General features: G+C 41.5%; 1 protein-coding gene across 2 annotated transcripts in view; it reads left to right on the top strand.

The window, feature by feature from the left end:
• jakmip2 (janus kinase and microtubule interacting protein 2) overlaps positions 1-12,817 on the top strand; it is a 30,815-nt gene extending 17,998 nt beyond the window's left edge. The window contains exons 7-25 of one of the 2 annotated variants that reach the window (XM_069670616.1): positions 1,024-1,122; positions 1,211-1,357; positions 1,457-1,597; positions 2,352-2,408; positions 2,718-2,840; positions 3,424-3,552; positions 4,845-4,928; positions 5,455-5,517; positions 5,833-5,931; positions 7,073-7,174; positions 7,451-7,504; positions 7,588-7,653; positions 7,766-7,834; positions 8,531-8,608; positions 8,827-8,877; positions 9,070-9,222; positions 10,510-10,575; positions 10,935-11,011; positions 12,735-12,817. In XM_069670616.1, coding sequence (XP_069526717.1) covers positions 1,024-1,122; positions 1,211-1,357; positions 1,457-1,597; positions 2,352-2,408; positions 2,718-2,840; positions 3,424-3,552; positions 4,845-4,928; positions 5,455-5,517; positions 5,833-5,931; positions 7,073-7,174; positions 7,451-7,504; positions 7,588-7,653; positions 7,766-7,834; positions 8,531-8,608; positions 8,827-8,877; positions 9,070-9,222; positions 10,510-10,575; positions 10,935-10,985 — 1,632 coding nt within the window. In that variant the 3' untranslated portion in view covers positions 10,986-11,011; positions 12,735-12,817. Of the gene's footprint in view, positions 1-1,023; positions 1,123-1,210; positions 1,358-1,456; positions 1,598-2,351; positions 2,409-2,717; positions 2,841-3,423; positions 3,553-4,844; positions 4,929-5,454; positions 5,518-5,832; positions 5,932-7,072; positions 7,175-7,450; positions 7,505-7,587; positions 7,654-7,765; positions 7,835-8,530; positions 8,609-8,826; positions 8,887-9,069; positions 9,223-10,509; positions 10,576-10,934; positions 11,012-12,734 lie in introns of both variants that reach the window. The other variant, XM_069670609.1, reaches the window with a different exon arrangement.
• The last annotated feature ends 8,103 nt before the right edge of the window (positions 12,818-20,920 follow it).

The raw sequence follows: 20,920 nt of genomic DNA, 5'->3' as shown, positions 1-20,920 counted from the left end.
TAGAGTCACAAATAAACCTAACAAGCATGTCTTTGGACTGTGGGAGAAGGTTAGGGTACCCGGAGGGAACCAACACATGCACGGGAAGAACATGCAGACTCCACACAGAAAGGCCCCCTACGTCTGAACCGGGGTTTGAACCAGGAACCTTCTAAGCTGTGAGGCGACAGCGCTAACCACTGCTCCACCGGGCACCCCTAATAAAGACATATGTGGGGAAATAAGGTTTAATAAATTAATTATGGGCTGTGGCTTCAGTTAAAAAAAACAGCATGTTCTTAACAGTAAGGTGCAATCTCACTGATCTGTATGGATTAACTAGTTAACATTAAATCTACATCCTGAAGCCCACAATAATTGAAATTGTCAGCTAGAAGATAAGGCATACAGGCATAACATGTATTAGTCACATGTAGTCCGAAATCGTCATAGTTTAACCAACTGCCCCTTACAGCGAAGCAATGTATTATAATTGTGGAGTGAAAACTTTGAAGTATGCGAGTCCTTTTGCAGCCTGCTTGTCAAAAATTGTTGGCAGGCGACCTCTTGCGTTCTCTAGTGCTCACAAGTTGCCAAAACAGCTGCAGAAAAATCAGAGAGCGGACTCAGACAGGACGGCATGCTCAGACCTCTGGGTCCAGAGCCTGCGCACTCGCTCAGTTTGCCTCACAGGCTGATGACTGCTCAGAATTAGTGTCTCTTTTTTTCATCATAAGTACTTCCCTACAAACTCAGCAGGAGCATGAGATCAGAGGCTGTCCCACAATCAGCTCAAAGTCACAAGGAAAGAAGGGAATGCCCCGACAATAAGATTTAGATTTATTCCTTATTAAAGTCAAACACGTGGTGTGTCATGACTGTCACAGATACAGCAGCTGTGTCGCCCTCTCATTGATTTATTTCTATTAAGTCAGCTTCCTTCAATATTCTAGGACTGAACTCTTTAATAAAATAGTTTTCTTTACACATGACTTGTGATTTCATTTGTGAAATAAAAAATGATTTTGTTTTTGTTTGTTTCAGGACCTGAGGAGAAACCAGAGGCGCATGGCTGAACTGAACTCAACCATAAGGAAATTAGAAGACCGCAACTCTCTGCTGGTTGATGAGAGGAATGAGCTGGTATGATCTCACACTCTCTCTTCCTCCATATCTCCTTCTGTCCTCCTTCCTGTTTAATATATCCTCGTGTCTCTTTCTTCTAAACCAGCTGAAGCGTGTTCGAGAGTCGGAGAAGCAGTGTAAGCCCCTGCTGGACAAGAACAAGCTGCTCAGTAAGAGGAACGATGATCTGACTCAGACGATCCAGAAGCTCGAGGACAAACTCAAGAGCTTGGTCAAGGAGAACCTTGAGATGGTCAGCACAAAGTCACACCAGCATCATATGGATAATCTTTTCTTTATAGACGATTTGATGAAAGACAATTTTCTCCCTGTGTGTTGCGTGTGTCTCCAGAAGGAGAAAATCAGCTCCCATCCTCCCCTGAAGAAGCTCAAGTCTCTGAATGACCTCGACCAAGCCCACGACGACCAGGAAATAGCCTTTCTCAAGCTTCAAGTCCTCGAGCAGCAAAGCATGATCGATGATTTGACAAGAGTATGTTGTTTTATTTTAACCAAAGGGTTCAGTTTGAAGTTTTGTTGGAGGCTTCTTTTGATCTGTTTGCAGAGTGGGCAGTTTGGATCATGGGGGTTAATCCTTAGCTCATGTGGAAACAGGAAGTTCCTTTACCCTGCTTATAGAAAACAGCACCTCCTTAACTGCTTTTATTAAGTATAAGAATATAGTATTTGCGGATCATAAATTGTGTTAAATTGACATCGTTGCTTGTTTTTGTATTATATATTTGCATTTCAGTGTAAGCTAAAGTCAACCATGTGCTGCCTTTTAAGGACAACCTGGAGTAAAAACTTCCACTACTGCTGTTGCATTAACTACATGAAACCAAGCACTTTGTGTTCCTTACTCTACAAATACAATAAAGTCGTGACCTCAATTAAATTGCATCAGACGATCAAACATTAGATATCTGGAATTGGAAACACTCACAGCAGCCAATACTGCGTACACTAAAGGCCACTAACACTAATATCGTCTGCAATGACAACAATTCTTTTTTTAACATACTGATGTCATGATTTAAAAAGAAAACTTGACTTTACAGCCTCCTATGAACCCAAACCTCCTCACTGAAGTGTGTGAGAGAGTTTATTTGTTGAGCTAAGACGCTGTGCTCGTCTTGTTTTGGTACCAATTTATTTTTCTTTTACTTTAATTTAAAACATAGAAGAAACAATGACAGGTCTATCTTATAACTGTGTCTTGTCTTTCATTTGTCTTTTATTTCCAGGACAGAGAAAAACTACTGAGGAAGAAAAGGCATAAAAGAAGTTCAAGGCCCATAAAGGTAGGCAGAAAGGATTTGTTTCTGGCCACTTGTTGTAATACTTGTGACAGTATATTATTTGAAAACATAAAATTAAAGGTGGCGTATTATGCTAATTTAGAGCTTCATATTTCACTCTGTGATACATGTGGAGTTTAGCGTAATTTACAGTTAAAAAACCTCATCATTTTCTCACACTGGTGTTCTGTGCAGGCCCTCATACAGCCTCTGCCCGCAACGACTCAGCTCTGTCTCAACGCAACATGGCGTTTCATTGTTGCACATTTACCATTGGAGATTAAAGATCTGTATATCCTTTCTTCTCTGCAGAGGCACATCGTAGTAGACACCTTCTTTGGGTATGATGAAGAGTCGATGGACTCTGAGACGTCCTCGGTGGCTTCTTTCCGGATGGACAGAACTCCTGCTACTCCGGAAGAGGACCTGGAGGAGGTGAGGACATCCCTCGTGTTCATCAAGCCCCAATGAAACTTTAGGAGTTTCACTGTGACCACTCATTTATTCTGTTATAATTGCTTAACTTTCACCATCAAATTCTTCCAGTTTCATCTGAAAAATACAGCGGACGACAAGTGCAATCGCCGTGATTTCCATTAGAAGAATCAGGCTGCAAATTCAGAAACATGCAAAAGTCCAAAACAAATGCAGTAACGTAGCAAAGCTATCTGTTGATTGGGAGCCATTTCTCAGTAGTGTCTAACATTACAAAGTCTGATAATCAATAAATTCACTGTCTAATCTCCCTTTCTCTCCTGTCAGTAATAAACCTGTTACACTGAACGCCCCCTACAGGCCTGCAGCACTTGTGTTGTGATTTCTGGATTTGCAGCGTCTTTCTTTTGCATGTGTTTTTGAATTTACATCGTTAATGAATTTGCAGCCCGTTTCATCTAATGGAAATAGGTTGGGGTGTTGCAGCGCGATTGCCCTCGTCGGCCACGGGACTAAAAGGATAGACTGGATGCTGAATCCAAACTTCGGCTTTGACCTCTGACCTGTGTGTTTCTTAAACAAGGGTCTATCCACCGAGGAGTCGGAACTGCGTTTCCGACAGCTGACCAGAGAGTATCAGGCCTTACAGCGAGCCTACGCGCTGCTGCAGGAACAGAAGGGAGGGATTCTGGATGCTGAGATGGAAGCAAAGGTAGACATTGATAAATTCCCATTCGCTCTACCTGCATATTCTTACATCAAGATACAACTGTGCTATAAAGAAACCTAAATTGGATCTAGGTTCTTCTTCCAAACACCTTCATAAGCACTGCTTGTACTTGTTCTCACCGTAAACATCCATTACATTGAAAGTAGGTTAGTAAGGTAAAGTGAGGTAATGGTACATGGTACAGAAGGCTGTGGGAATTTAATTATCTCAAACAGAAACATTGAACACATGATGTAAACATGTTTGTTATATAAGACTTGTTGGGTCGTATTATGTAGTTTGTGTATCAGAGGAAGGCCAGGTTGTCCCCCTGTACAGTCCGGTACAATCTATCCTCTTGTGATGAGCTGACATGTGTGGCTCCATCTGTAAACAAAGAGTACATGTACAAAGACAAGTCGAGCCCGTCGCGAGAGACGTCAGGCACGTCAGATTGAGGACTGCAAAATGTGTTTGCTGATGAGATTCATTGATAGGGATATGTGAGGCCGAAACAGATAGCAACTAAATACCATGAGAGATTCATGTATTTTAGATGTTTTAGAGATGTTTTAAGTCAATTAATCAATTTACAATGGTCAGAAAATGCTTTACAAAAAATCATTTAGTCTTCATGTTCATTTTCCAGCAACTTCTTCACATTGTTAAATTGTGTTCTTGGCTGTAAGTGCTCTCAAAACCAAACAAAGTGCATCAGAGTGTTGTGCTGAACATTATGTTATAGTATTGTGCCAGTGTTGCTGATAGGCTTTCATGGCATCCAATGTAGACCAGTCTTTTTTTTTTAAATCTTATTACAAAATTTGAACAGGAAATAGATTATTCAGGTGTCTGTCTGGTTAATAAATAGATTAGAATTAAAAAAATCTTCCATGTAAAATAAGATAAGATAAGCTTTATTGATCCCCAAAAGGGGAAATGTACTCGTTACCGCAGCTCACAAAACAAATTAAATACTCAAGTATTAAAAATAGACAAAAAGTACAGGTGGCAACTATTCACACTATGTACACATTCTTCCTTGTCGATAGATATGCAAGGGGTTATTTTTCTGCACAGAAAATTGTACAGTCATTTTTTTCAAATCAAAACACACACGGTGTGTAGCATTATGATTAAAACCACATTGAGAAAGAAAAATATTGCTGTAATATTGCACAGTGTAGCAGACATTATTGCACAGAACTTTTGCATAGCATGATGAACTGTGTCTGTATTCCTGCTGATGTACACACAGACTACTAAACATAATGTCTGTTTGTCTCATGTTTCAGGCCCAGGAGCAGCTCCAAGCAGACGTTCTCAGGTATAAAGCCAAAATAGAGGACTTGGAGAAGGAACTGACCATGAAGGGACAGGTAGGACACACAAGCAGACGAATGTATGCAAAGGGTTACAGATAAATCAGCAGGAAAATCTAACAATGACAATGATAAGGATAAGTGCTCAGTGAAGAAACCCCTCCCCTTGTGTCCTCACCCCAATACTTATAATTGACCTACCACATGACCCTTAGTGGTCAACGCAACCCAAGCAGCATTGCTAACTTCAACAGACTCAGGCTCCGTTCATGTGAGCTCCTGGTATTGACAACGTCGATAATACAATAATGTTTTAATACACAATGCAACGTACATGCTGTATTACATGCTGACTAAGCTAAAAATATAAAACCAAAAAAGATTAAAATAAAAGACTACAAATCAACAAATGGACAGATGTATGAATGACATCACTACATTAACATGTCCTCAAGTTCCCTCACTCATACTATCACTTGTTAGTGTTTTTCTTCCTTGCCGAACAGATTGTACAAAATGTGTTGAATGATATTTCTTTGTCTTGATGTAAAAAAGCGCACAAACTGTCTCTGTCCTCTACCAGGACTCCAAGTGGGTGGAGGAGAAGCAGCTCTTCTTACGAAGGAATCAGGAGCTGTTAGAGAAGGTTGGGAGTTTGTTTTCTGATAGTTTGACAGCTACAGTATTTCTAAGGATGTCTGTGATTGTTTGGATTGCACCGTAAAAAGTTTCATCCAAGGAATTTGATTTCTCTCATGTTAAGTTAATTTATATTATTTGTAAGTAGCATAATGATATTAAAGATGTTACATTGGGTAGTAAGCATTGTTTACAATCTTGGATTGTGTCTTTTTGTTTGACTTGTATATTTTCCATTTTTCCTCTATCATATAAACAGAAGTAGCTACGGTCTAAATGTGTTCACAGCTCTTTACTAATTCTGCTCCTGTGTGATGTCCAGGTGGAAAAGCTGGATTCAGAGTGCAGTCGGGCGCAGCAGGAGTTACAAGACTCAAAAGACCAGAATGAACTGTTGGAGTTTAGGATACTGGAGCTGGAGGTGAGTCACAGAGTCTCCTACCAAGCCGTTAAACCAGAACATGGAGTTTCCTCAGAGGCGAACCCAAAACCCAGTATGGTGCTACTTACAGTACTGCTTTTAAAGTGCTCGTTTGTTGAATCATCGGATCGATCATGATGCATTCTAGGAAGTCGGGATATCTAATCGCTTAACGGCTTTCGTGACAGCATCAAGGGAATTAATCAAGTTGAATTTTAGATCTGGAACGGATTGTTAGCTGTTAGCATCCAGATGTCTGTTTATAGAGATTAATGAGAAGGTAAACCGTTGGTGAGAGCCGGGATGTCATGACGGTCCATTATGTTCTGCCTGCTTTTGCTCTCCTCAGGGACTGTTGTTCCTGCACACGCCGCAGCCTGCTGATACGTGGTCAATATTACTCGGACTACAAGCGGAGTACAATCGGAAACCAGAACGCTTACCTTCCTTAAAATCCACGTCCCTGCCTACAGATTCTACAGTTCTTTGTAGCATCTCTAAATAGAGATTACTACTGATATAATACAATCAGAAGAATTATATTTTCAGAAGCTAAAGAGAGAAAACAGGGTCAAAGTCCCATGCTGTTACATTTCTCATTAAAAGCCTTGATTTGGTTTATGAAGCACTAAAGCACTCTCCATAATAGACATGTATGATTTACTAAAAGCAGGCAGCCCACCAGTCTGTCAGTCATGCTCATAACACGCTGACAGAGGTCTTTGTGTTCTCTCTCTGTGCTGCAGTGCAGATACTCACAGCAGCTTGTGTCGGCCTTAGCTGCCACCTAGTGAGCAGAGATGAGAACAGATATGAAATATTTATGGAATAAGTGTTGTCAGCATATTCATGGCTAGATAAAAAGAGCACCACCTACTGAAACACGCACAACAGAGAATTCATGCTTTGTTGGCCTTGTGTTTGATGGTTTTAAACATTGTTAGGAGCACAATTAGCTGTTAGCATAGAGCAGCAGTCTGACAACAGTGATTTTAATCTGTCTGAAGAGGTCTAAAACAAGCCAATTGAAATATAAATACAGTTACACAAGGGTCCAGTCCAGAGTCAAGAGGGATACGTCTGAGAGTTTTGCTAACAGTGCGTCTTTTGTATCATGAAATGTTCACTTGTGTTGTTGTAGGAGCGTGAGAGGAGGTCGCCTCCATTCAACCACCTGAGAATGCATCCCTTCTCTGAGGGAATCAGCGCGCTGCAGATCTACTGTATGAAGGAGGGGGTCAAGGTAAAAAAGGCTTTATCAATGTTATTAATTATATCACTGAGCAGGTTTTACAGTCTTTTATAGCAGGTATCCCCACTGTAACAGATTCTTATCAATTATTTTGACTGTAGAAAACTGAAGGCTGAAATCTGATGCTTTTGTTTTCCCTTGGAGTGTCTTTTATTTTTTAGTAGAAGATTTTGTTGGAAATAATTATATGCATGTAACATTTTATAAAATGTCTTCAATGTAAATTTAATTTGCTTCTGATTGTGTTGCATACTTTTTTATCAACAGGACGTGTGCATACCAGATCTCATCAAACTTCTAGACATCCTGGGAGATAACGGGGTAACTCATGTTTAATTTAACTAATAAAATACATTAGTCTTAAACAGCTTCATTATTAATTCAAGTTTCCGTCTTTTGTACAGAACTTAAGAAATGAGGAACAAGTGGCCATCATTCAGGCTAGCACTGTTTTGTCTCTAGCAGAAAAGGTACGTTTGGTCCACACTCTTCTTTACGGTCTTAACATGACATAAAACTGTCGACACACAGAGTATGCTTTGTGCTGTGGAGACTCATGTTTTGTTGTTTGTTGCCCTCTAGTGGATTCAACAGATTGAGGGGACGGAGGCAGCGCTGCACCAGAAGATGGTGGACCTGGAGATAGAGATGGTGAGTCACAGTCGAGGATAGCATAGTATTATAGTAGTAGATAGTATTATTCTCATAATTATTTGTTTTCATATCCATATCCGTTATTCTTTCAGTCCATATCCAGTAGGCTACCAGTTATGCTTACTTAGTTGGCCTGTTGTGTTTGTTTAAGTCTGTTCTCAGCAATAATCGGGTCAAAGGACTTTAAATGATTACCAAAAAAATTCCACTTTGGTTTTTTTTTAATATTTGTTGTTAAATTAATAATAATAAATCACATAGTGATGCTGTCATCAGAAATATCTGATCTACATCTCAGCTTTAAGGTTAAATACATGTTCACAGGTCAGAAAGTGTCTTCTCTTCAAGCTATATTTGAAGTTCAGGAACGCTTTCTTTTGTTTTCCAGACACAAGCACCGTGTCTTAAACAGCCCAACATCAGGTCTTATTTAGTGGCACTTTATGCTGATCAGATGAACTGCAGCTGGAATATTTTACCTACTTTGTAATCTTAATAAACACCTCGTCTTACTGAGGGACAATAGTGAGATAAAACTGTGAACCCTGTGAAGCTGGTTTATTAAATATACCCAATAGCTCTTAGACAACAGCGCTAAAATATCAATTAAATTCAGTATTATGTTAAAATGTAGTTGCAAAACTCTCATCTTTTATCCTTTAACCTCTGTTTCTGACTGATTTTTGTGTGCAGGAGATGTTCTGCAAACAGAAAGGATATCTAGAAGAGGAGCTGGACTACAGAAAACAGGCCCTGGACCAGGCCTACATGGTCAGTGTGTGTTCATGTGGTCATCAATTTGTCGGGCCCTAAATCTGCCATTACTCACACTGTTAGGATTCAAATCTGTCTGAGGACACACAAGATTGTTTTCTAGGCGAAGACTTGGCTTCAGGGTTGTTGTTGAAATCATGACATGGTTAGATTAAGGGTTCGGTTTGTGCATCTTGTAGTGAAAGTTACAACAGCTCTGTTCTCTTCCCCCACAGCAAATCCAGGAGTTGGAAGCAACATTATACAACGCCCTGCAGCAGGACAAGGTGCCTCAGGTTATAACAAACTACAATACCTTGTTATATGTCAGCGTATTAGAGGGTTACTAGAGGGGTGAGCTAGAGGAGCCTCTGTGGAAGTGTTAATGTATGAGATCAGAGGGTGCTACCGTCTGTTGAAGAGTTTTTAATCCATCATGATATCCACATTATCTAACGCCTCTCCTCTTCCTCCTGCAGGTGATAAAGTATGGTGAGCCTCTGGACGAGCTTCAGAAGGACGAGCTGCGGACGGCGGTGGAGAAGCTGAGGAGGCAGATGCTGAGGAAGAGCCGAGAGTATGACTGCCAGATCCTCCAGGAGAGGATGGAGCTGCTGCACCAGGCACACCAGGTCTGTGCAGATGTGTGGGGTTAAACAGCTACGTGTGCAATAATATAGGACTAGCATTAAGCCTCAAATTTGGCATTTGGAAGTCACAATCTTTGTTTTTTGGTGCTAGAAGTGGACGGGGCTGCATGGTGGTGCAGTGGTTAGCGCTCTCGTCTCATAGTTAGAAGGTTCCTGGTTCAAATCCTGGTTCAGATGGAGGGGGCCTTTCTGTGTGAAGTTTGCATGTTCTCCCCGTGCATTTGTGGGTGCCCTTTGGGTACTCTGGCTTCCTCCCACAGTCCAAAGACATGCTCATTAGGTTAATTGGTGATGCTAAATTGCCTGCAGCTGTAAATGTTAGAGTGTAAGGTTGTCTGTCTCTTTGTGTCAGCCCTGTGATTGACTGGACGATCAGTCCAGGGTGCATCCTGCCTCTCGCCCAGTGACAGCTGGAAAGGCTCCAGCCACCCTGCGACCCTGAACAGGAAAAGCGGTATAGATAATGGATGGGTTAGGGTTAGGGTTAGGATGATGGGTTGGCAAAAGCTAAGATATGAGCTAACAAGAGTGCTAGCTTGGTTAGCACTGGGCATCTGTAGTTCAAGTTCAGTGAGATATTAATTGCGATGCTATTTCTGCCTGCCAAAAAACAAGCTTTAAACTCAATGTACTTCCTGAAAAAGGAACAGTAGCTTCCTTAAAGGGTCCATCAGTAAAAACAAACTCTGAACTGAAGCAGGCATTTTAAACAACTTTTAATCTCAGGGAAGTAGGGCTCTCCGTTATCCCAAAAATTAAGTTTGAACGAATTCAATGTGGTATAGAATTTGTTTGAATTAAATCAAACACTAACGTCAACCCCCGTAAAGTACAGTTTAGGCTGTGTTTGTGCATAGTAAAGGCTACGACTGACAGGAGTTAGCCCCGAAGCTAGCTACAGCTTCGGCCCTGGAGCAGAACAACAATAAGTCTCCCCTGTGCTTTCTGACTACAGTCGGGACGGCTTGGCTCGTTAATTTCCTCCTTTGGTTTGAAGCAGGCAGCGAGTTGGAATACAAGGCACAATTTAAACGTGAGAGCATTCTGGGACTCTGGACAGCTGATTTGTTTGTGGGCAAGTGTTATGGGCTGTGCTTCAGTTTTGAATTTGATCACATTACAGTTCAGACTATTAATATGTCACCAGGTTCAAACGATTTATTGAATTTCCATTGAAAAGTGACAGCAAAGAAGCCAAAGGTATTGTCAATGCCGTTTGCCTCAATCTGAAACACATTCCTCACAGTTTTTCTGTGTCAATGTTTGCAGAGAATTCGTGACCTTGAGGACAAGACGGAAATCCAGAGGAGGCAGATTAAAGACCTGGAGGAAAAGGTAGGCCGTGTTTGAGGTCTTGGTGTGACATGCACAGTACATGAAGTAAAGATGAGCAGCTCCAAAGTCACATTGCTTAGGGAATACAGGGAATACTAAAATCAGTAAATTTGAGTGTAAAGAAGAAATGTAAGAGCCCTGTTTTTTCGACTATATTAATATAACAACTCTAATGAAGGCTTAAAGTAACACCACACTAGATGCTTACACAGGTAATATTAATGGGCAGGGTCTCATGGATACTGTGTCAGTCTCCCTGTACAGTGAACCTCTGTTTCTGTCTCTGCTGTTACTAACATATCTGGAGTGTTCCTCTAACCCTCTCCCTTTCTTTGTCCCTCCTTCATCTCTTTCTCCAGTTTTTGTTTCTGTTCTTGTTCTTTTCTCTTGCCTTTATCCTTTGGCCTTGAAGTCTTTGGCGTGTCCCGTAGCAGAGGTGAGTCCTCAGGGCTTTGTGTAGAAAAGTTCAAACCACTGCCGTCTCTTTCTCTGGACCTCGGTCAAATACTTTTCTCTTGAAGCGGAAACTGCACAGCAAGTGTTCTGGCTTTGTGCGGACGCCAGAGTCCAACCTGGGAACACTCAAGCTACAGAGCCTGAATTCAGCTTGACAAACACTCAAAGAAGCTGCATTTTCTGGAGCATTAATAAGAGTTTCTGTTAAGGGCCTTTGGCCTTCAGAATAAAAGCAGGAAATTTATAAATATTTTAAAAAGAACAAATTGGTGTCCTAAGTAAAGCGAAAAACAGAGCTGTGATTGATCTATAGATGCTTCACAAAGTAAATTACTCTTAAACTTTCTTGACTTGTACCTAATCCTCACACTAACATCAAAACTACTCACCAACTACAAACCGCACAACAACGACATTTCCAGAAAGGCTGCTCTTTTTCCACCCCCGAATATAAACACAGAGCAGTTCAGTGTTTCTCAGAAGGAAAACATATTTGACCCTGGTCTTCTCCCTCTTTCTCCCACACATTTACTACCTTCACCTTGCCTCCTCATAGAAATATTCATCTGTCATTTTTTTCTTTCTTCTTGCACATTCATCTTCCTTCCACTCAGGCATTTCTGTTAACATTCATGTTTTTTCCCATATTTAAAAAGCATCTCATTTTTACTGAAAGTTTCCAGGTAGCAGACATCTCAGAAAGCAGCAACATCCCATCTCTCCCTCTCTCTGTGTATTTGTTCATTGTCACTTCTTTAACTCATATTGCTACGTGTGTTTAAACAGTTTGCAGGGGGTTGTAGATGCTGTTGGAGTAAAAATGTCTGTTTTGTTCTATTTTTTTTAACCTTTTTTAACCTCAGCAATTACCTTAGTAACTGCATTATGTTATTCAGCCACTTGAGGGCTTTACAACAAGCTGTAAAAACAACACTGACATGATATCAACGTACTACCTTGTTTTTTAATGTGTCAGCTTACAGTTGCTTATTTACTCACCCAGCGGCTTAAAGCAACATTAGCACTCATCAGAATCAGAAATACTTCATTTATCCCCGGGGGGGGGGAATTCGGGCGTTACAGCTGCTCTGATACAGAGAGAAGCATGAAATATAGGGAATAAAGAAATATAGCAAATATAAATGCAAGAAAGAAATACTTTAATATGTGCATTATACAATAAAATAGGAAATACAGATAAAATGCTGAGAATGGGATCCATGGTGATTTAAATATAAGCCAGTTAAATACAACAACACAGCATTGTTAAATGATCAGTATTATTGTCAGAGTGTTGCAAGTTATTTTCCAGTTTATGTCCAGTGTTTAGTGCACATACCGTGGAGAACATGGTAACATGTAGAATATAAAACTAATCAATAACTTTTTAACTCCGTTTTGGTCTCCACCAACTTCTAAGAAGGAAATCTTGCCCTTTATTTGCTAAAAGCTACGCTATGCTTACCAGCTAGTTGCTAGCTTCGTTAGCGCAGGTTTTTCCCTGAAAAAGTTGTGGTCCATAAAAGTCCATACAAACAAAGAAAGGAGAAGGGGAAGTGCATATGAGCCATTCAGGTTTAGACTCGAGCTAAAAAGAGAAGAAAACAACTGTCAAGCTGAAGTTGAATATGCCTGAATATGCATTTCATTTGACTCTCTTCGTGACCCCTCTCTCTCTGTCTCCCTCTGTCTCTCCCTCTCAGGTGGTGTGTCAGCTTGGAGATCTTGTTTGTGACTGCAGTGTTATTTATTTTACGGACAAGCGTGGAACAACGTGCGTGGCAGTGACTGCTCGTGTCATAACATCAGTGACTGCCGTCAGTGTCGGTGGACGTGTCGTGTGTTGGCCGTGGACGTTCACACTTCAGATTTTATCCTTTGCGTTTTTTAAACAGGGGGTGGGGTTCTCAGGATACTGCCCAGGATGATGTTTTTTTCAGAGCGGTGTTGGACATTAAACGTCTCTCCAAACAAGCTGGAGGAACCGTAACAGGCTGCAAGAACGACACAAAAAGTAGATGCAGACACACAACAAATGCCTACACACATACAGTTTACAGACACGCATGCATGCAAATACACACACATGCACATGCTTTGACAAATCTAAACCAAAGCCTGGGAAATGTTCTCTCTGCCATGCAGGGTAATAATACGTCATTCACCACCATTTAGCCACAGTGGGAATATAAACAGACAACGAGGCAAACAAACCGATCACAACTTCTCTACTTTTCCTTCTCCTCTATCCTTTCCGAACCTGAAAGGACGTTCCTCTCGAATGCAACCTCTTGGTGAAATGAAGCGAGCCAACTCAGGGCCCATGAGTGCAGAGGCTGCTTCAGGTCAGATTATAATAAGGAACACTGGGGACACAGTGTGTCACCGGCTGGCCTGCCCTCGCTGTTCCCAAAATGGTGCTTACACGAACTGCTTGGACTCTCCAGAGGGTAAACCCGGGAAAAGGACAGAAGTAGAGTGCAGAGACTTCAGTGTACAGACACTAAACGGGGGATAGAGGACACTCAGGTTGACGCTTTTTCACCGAGAGTTTCAAAAGAATGAAAAGATAAGGGGGGAATTAAAATCCACTGGATCTCCACGTACGGATCGTCAAACCGCTTCTTAATTTGTCTTAAAAACCAGCAGACTGTAAGAGCTTTACTCTCTGGTTGTCCGTTTCTTTTTCTTTCCTCTCTTTTTTACAGCCCACCCACCACTCAGATACTGTGTCCCAAGATTTCCACTGAGAAAAAACATCCTTAATCTATACTGTAATATATACATTTGTTGATATGTACATGTGTCTGAATTATTTCATGTAGTCCCCTCTTTTATTTCTGTGAATAGTTGCACTTTTCTTTGAACTCTCTGAAGCAGCTCGAACAGTTGATGTACTTGGCAGTTTATAAATGACTCAGAAGAGGAGAAATTGCTCTGTTTTATTGTGGTGACGGCTGCAAAAGATGAACTTTATTTCCTTGAAAATTATAACTGAAAAATCGTTGGAATATGAATGTGGAATAATGGAATATTTGCCTCCCCTTTTCCTCTGTCTGCCCTCCATCACACTCACACATACTGTATTTATTCCTCTACTGTCTGAAGTGTGTCGCTCCGGTTGACCAGCAGGGGGTGCTGGTTTCACCTGAGCAACTTTAAATTCGCCCTTTAAAGTGACGCAATCTTTTGACACACTTGTAAATATTTTCAGACTACCTTGCAAGATATCTTTATCAGCTCTGGTTGGTGATCAGTGAGTTAAAATTCAGAACTAACATTGAAGAATAGGCAGAATATTCACACATTTCTCTGTCCCTGCAGATTCTCTCTTTATCCCCCCTTTTTTACTAACCAATACGTCTTTGATACTAACAACCTCTCTTTTACTAAACACTACTTTCTTATGGACAGGGGCGTGTCCAGACTTAATTTGACTGGGGTGGCCCCAATAACTGTTTGCAAAGATGGACTATGCTTTGTTTCCACCGACTCTCATGTGAAGTGAAGTGAAGCCAAAATACCCCAGAGGCAGGCGCTGCCATCTTGATTTGGTGAGAGTGAGTTGGCCAGAGTCTGCCCAGTAGAGGTCGGCTGGTGGAGCCGCTGTAGCCACCTCCTCTAACCAAAACACACACTTAACTTACTGATAAAAACAGCAAAGATCCCACATGTCGGCGTGTTAACAGCAGAACAGCTTCTTTGTGTTGGTCTGAAGCAGACGTTCACAGATATGTAAACTTCAATGACTGTAGTGATTGTTTTAGTTACGTCTCCTCTCGCCGTTCCTCCTCCACTCTGCTAATCTGGAACAGATCGACTGCAGGAGCCGTATTTGTCAACAGAGCTGTCAATCATCCTTTTACAGCATCAAATAACTAATTAAATATAAACTTGTCAGAAAAACACTTGGACGTAAATCAGCATAAGAACCAACTATAATGATAGAAACATTTATTTGATCCCATCTGTTAACATGGAGGAGGCGGGCTTTAGGAGCTATACTGCAGCCAGTCAGCAGGGGGCGATAGAGGGGGTTTGGCTTCACTTTTAGGGAGCTGTGATGTCGTCCATCTTTTTATACAATCTATGGGTGGCCCAACTGGGGCTCTGACTTGACTCTGAAGCAGTGGCATTAAGTATTTGTGCGCATGAAGTTATCGTGCAGATGTTACATTCCTGTGTATATGTTTTTTAATTTAAAAAATAACACAACAGATAAGGCAATATATAAATCTTCCATTCTTAATTCTTAAAGGACTCAAGAACAAGATGTATAAAAAGTACTTTGCTACAAGAAAACTGTTATTTGCAAAGTCACAAGAAGCTTTTAGCAGCCTGTTGCAACAAACCCTACATAGTCCCGCCTCTAACCGCACAGAGAGCCAATCACAAATTGGGATTATGGGATGGTACCTGAGTGTGCAGATTTTAGGGGTCCATGCCACCCCTTGGCCACTCCATGAACACGCCCCTGCTCCAGGCATCCACTTCCTCAAAGTGAAACAGGAGAAAGTGAACGCAACACCACACCTGCTCCACTTCTCTCCTGTCAGACTAACTCTTTCCAGTCCCTGCAATATTTACAAGTCACCTGTGTTCCTTCCCTGCGTACCTGAGCTAGTGTATCTGCCATCACACCACCCCCCGCAGGTCTCGGGTATCCAGGCATCTCATTACATAGCAGACAGTAACTTTATGACCAACTCCATTCACTTTACCGAGGGGAACGACTGAGACTATTTCTGTGCAAACTCAGCTAACTAGCAGTTGCCTTAAATGCACTTTCCCCCATTTCTTTTCCACAGTTATTTTTCCAGGCGGTTGATATTATCATGTAATGTAATGTAATGTATATTTTTGGTTATTATTTAACAGAGATTTTTTTTATCTTAACCCCCGTCTGTCTTCCAACGAGAATTTAACCCCTCCTCCTTCTTTCGTCTAGATTATTAAATAAACTGGAAAAAATGAGCAATGCTGTAAAAAATAAAAAAAATTAATGGCCTTTGACTGTAAAGATAACTCGTCTTCTTTTCATATCTTTATCACAGATGTGCTTCATGAGGGTTTTATGTTGCATGGGACGGTTTTCTTATGACCCTACTTATTTTGTCTTTCATCACGGCTTTCCTCCCAAAGTTTCAGGATCCTTCTTTGTCTCCATAGTCTCACAATTCTCAGCCCCCTACTGCAGTACGTTTGTCATCCTTTCTGCATTGACAGTTAAGGAAGTACGGCATCAAAAACACATGTAGAGACATTTATCTCATTTCTTTGTCATTTGCTCTGAAAAGAGTTAAAATGCTCTACATACATTTTGAGGAATAATCTAGATGCAGTATGTTTTATCTTATTCTTATTACCTGTTTAATTTGTTTGACATCTATTTAAAAAGTCTCCCAGTATATTATTTAACAAGTGGATTAATCATAATTCTATCTATAAAAGGCCTATTTAGGACGTTTTCACGCCTGAATCCGATTGCTTTGTACCGAGGCTGAGTACGCTTGCCCCTCCTCTCCTCTCCCGTCAGCTTTCACATTAGTTATTTCCTTACGAACCCGAGTACACTTGCGGTGGGACTCCGAAGCAGAAGGTGGCGGTAGTACACCTCAAAAACAAGAAGAAGAAGAGTATCATCAACTACGTAACATTGTTTATGTTAATGTTCCAGTGTAGAAAAGCAAACGCAGATTTCGGAGGAGACATCATAAAGAGCAGTCCACCTCCGTGGTTTGGTACGGTTAGCTTTCACACCTGATGCGTACCGCACCCGAGTACACATGAACTGTACTCGAGACCATCTTTTTAAGTGGACCCGGGCACGGTTCGAGTACGGTACACAGTGTTCACACTAATCAAACCAACTGGACTTTGGGGTCAAGTGTACTCGGATCCAGGCCCGGGTTCCTAATGTGAAAGCCCGCTTAGTCTTATCTTCATGGTCTTCCTCAGCAGACGGAGCAGTTCATGATCCATCCTTCAATCCTCTATATATACCGCTTTACCATGTCCAGTGTCATGCAGGGGCTGAAGCCAATCCCACCTGTCATAGGGATACTCGCTGAACTGATCGACAGTCAATCACAGGGCTGACACAAAGAGACAGACAACCTTTCATGCTTACACCTACGTCAATTTTAGCATCACCAATTAACCTGATGAGCATGTCTTTGGACTGTGGGAGGAAGCCGGAGAGCCCAGAGAGGACCCACACATGCACGAGGAGAACATGTAAACTCCACACAGAAAGGCCCGACCCGGGATTCGAGCCAGGAACCTTAGCTGTGAGGCGACAGCGCTAACCATAGCACCACCATGCAGATCAAAATATGAGTCAATATTCTTCCTTTATAAGTTCTCAGTTATCTACATTTTCAATCTTCAATCATCATCTATCTTCTTAGCTACCGTTTTAAAATAGTTTGACAGTGCGCACCAGTTTCTTGTTTGTGTTGCACTTTATTGTTGACTGCTGTCAGCGTTTATTAGTGGCTGTCATCAGCTGTGCTGGCTAATGAAGCTCTGCTGGGTTCAGGTCAGGGAGAGGTAATCAGGCTTTAGGCTGTGACTGGTGTTGGTTATTTTTCCATCAGATGCACGTGTTTCACTCAATGAGCAGTAATAGCAGAGGGAGCTACTCCACACTTCATACTTTGTTGTTCAAGGTCAGTTTTATTCATGCAAGTGCTCTGTGAGTTTTAAGACGTGTATTTTATGGGAATGATGACACCTTACTACACAGAATGAAGGCTGCCGTTGTCTCACAAAGTTGTTGAACAGAGGGCTTTTTCACTTTTTCTATTCAAGCAGGACACAGAGCAGAGTCAGTCCAGGGTAACAGTCTGTCTTTTCACTTCAGTCCTGACTGTCTCTGCCAAACCAGAGGAGAGCAGCGGTCGAGCCAGGTTTATGTAGCGGACCGGCCCTGCCAGAGGACGTCCGTCATAAAGGCACATCTATCTGTCGTCCTCCCATCACAAACACAGCGCTCGCTCAATGATTACATTGTGCGCTGACTGAATGACTGCCTTCTAAACACCAGTCAAAAGGAAAAAAACGTATTAAATGAAAAGTCCTATAAAAAGAGTAATTCTGCACATTTCTCAGTCTCTGAACACATAATCCTTGATGACATATTTGTTGTGTGCGAATGGAAACCGCTTCCTCTGCAGAAATCCTCCTGGTGTTGCTTTTCAAGCACAAACCTTCATGTAAAACCCGTTTGACACATTAGAGAAAAGGGTGGACAGTTTACAACTTATGTTTTGATTATGAGTCATTGTGGATGACATGAAACCCCCTGTGCTATTGTGAGTTAGATAACCCGCCTCGCTGTTCGGCTAAAACGTCTGACAGAACATCCTTGGAGGCTCTTTAACCTTATTTCAGCAGCAGCTGGTCGGCAGCCAAACCAGCCCGGGCGGATGCAGCTGCCCGGTCTGCTCCGTTCAGCTGCTTAGCAACACTGACTTCATGAACCATACTCCTGTTAAACATGTGGGACTGGAAAATCACTTGTTTAACAATTGGATTTACCTGCAAATGTGCAATGCAAAGTGTTAAAGCCCTTTGAAGAAACAAAAATAAGTCACTTTTTTAGTCTGTTAACACATCAGTGCTCTCCTGCAAACATGACCTCACATTGTCCTTTCCTTTTTTTATTGCCAGCAGCACGCTCATCCACACATTCAAAACAAAAGCAACAAATATATAAATGTAAGCCGGCTTTTGGCTACTTTTGCACCCCTGCTCCGGATTTCTATTAATAATGCAGGAAAAGTTTGAAATCTGAGTTTCTATATCTAAAAATATATAATAATAAGCAGGGATGGACAGTAGTAAGTAAATTTACTTGAGTACTGTACTTAAGTACATTTAGTGAGTATTATTTTTTGGGTAACTTTTTTACTTTTCCTCCGCTACATTTGAAAGACAAATATGGTACATTTGACTCCACCACATTTCTATGACTTGTTACTTCTGCTCTGAAGTCGGCTGATGAATTTTCTTTTCTTTTCTAAAATCTGAAAGACAACAAACTGTGTTCATGTAGTTCTGTGTGTGGTTTATCTGAGTGGTGTTGACGTACCTGTACCTCTTGCTCCTCCATGGTTGAACGTAGAGCAAACGCAGAGCAAACGTCACTCAGATCAGGCGGTTCACTTAGTGGTGCTAATGATGACTACGGCAGAGAAGGATGACGATTCACCCATGTATTCTTGACTGCACTCATGCATTGTGAAAATACAACAATATAAAGTAGTTTGAATACTTAAATATTTTTAAGAGCAAGTACTCCAGTACTTTAACTCAAGTAATAGTTTGACTGAGCAACTTTTGACCAGGAGTATCTATACTTTGACTCAAGTAATGAAGTTGTGTACCACTGATAATAAGTCAGGATCATACAGAGGCAGGAAATAAAATAGGGAGAATGAAGATGAGCAAACTAAAGCAATGAATAAAGGTTTGAGGGGATGTTGAGAGGCAGATTTGGCTCAGTGGTAGAGTCGGTCATCTGACTGCTACAGTCACATGTCGAAGTCTCCTTGGTCAAGACACTGAACCCCAAATTGCTCCCAAAGGCATAGCCTCTGATGTATAAGTGTCTATGTATATCTATCTATCTATCTATCTATCTATCTATCTATCTATCTATCTATCAATCAATCAAAGATGGGCACCTAGGCCTTTACCATCAGTGTGTGAATGGGTGAATGTGACTTGTTGTGTAAAAGCGCTTTGAGTGATTAGAAGACTAGAAAAGCGCTACCTAAGTACAGTCCATGTACCATTAACGTGGCTGTAGCCTTACATTCGTCTGGCGAACCAGCTTACCTTGTACATAGACTCAAGTACAGGTGTGCTGATAGACTAAACAAATTTATGGATGCAACGCTAACACAGTTTATACTGTAGCGTTACGGGGTAGCTAGACGGATGGAGGAAGAACGAGGAAGAGGCGATGTGCGTTGCTAGGTCAACAGAGCCCAGATTTGTTTCCTTTTCGCAGCAACAGCTAACTTGAAATTGAGGAGTTCCTTACTAACTGCTTTTCTCCTTAGCTCTCGCTCGCTCAACATGTCTCTGTCCCAAAACACTGAACTCCCCTTAAAAGTAGCTTCTATCCATAACTCCCTCTTCCCCTCCCCCGGAACAACTCTCAGCCCACTACAGTGGACACCTCTTTCAATAAACAGCTGCAAAAACAACAGCAAACATAAAGAGGAACTTATACCAAACGTTACATATGTTAGCAGGTTTTCAGGAGTACATTTGTGGCAGGGAAACACTTTTAACACACAAACAACACAAACGACTACGATGGAAATGAGACAGGTAGCTTATAGTGATGGGATATGATCTGGACCATCTAAGGAAGGTAGTTTTTCAGCATTTTATTTAATCGTTACTAAAGCAGACACCTCTTGGCTCTCACATGTCATACATGATCATATACCGCTCGTCTTCACTCTTATTGACTTGCCTGTGGAAGGATGGCCCACTTACCCACTTCTATGTTAGTCTCCATCGCCGTGAGGCCTCTTGTGCCAAATCCATAAAGAGCAGCGGGCATGAGTTTGCCAAACTCTGTCCTATCTGCCATCATTGCCTCATGCCTGGATGAACATGCACTTAAGCCAGTGGCAACATGAGAGAGCTGTAGTCTTATGGGGGGGCATTCATTTTACTAGCCGGCCTACCTTACATCCATTTTTAATACGAAGACGGCGGTTACAGTCTCCTGCACTGTCATTGTTTTAAAAGCCTCATTCAGTCAGAGCCATATCCTGTTAGAGAGCCAAACCTGGATTCATGCCTCATACAGGAGTTTGCATTTAAAAGCTGCAGATCTTCTTCTTCCCGATAACTTTGACAGTAA

The sequence above is a fragment of the Semicossyphus pulcher genome, unplaced genomic scaffold, assembly GCF_022749685.1.
Source record: "Semicossyphus pulcher isolate SPU_LCO1_2020_fin unplaced genomic scaffold, fSemPul1.0.p SCAF_10, whole genome shotgun sequence".
In the NCBI taxonomy this organism is placed as follows: Eukaryota; Metazoa; Chordata; class Actinopteri; order Labriformes; family Labridae; genus Semicossyphus; species Semicossyphus pulcher.
This window is presented reverse-complemented; position numbering and strand designations above follow the sequence as displayed.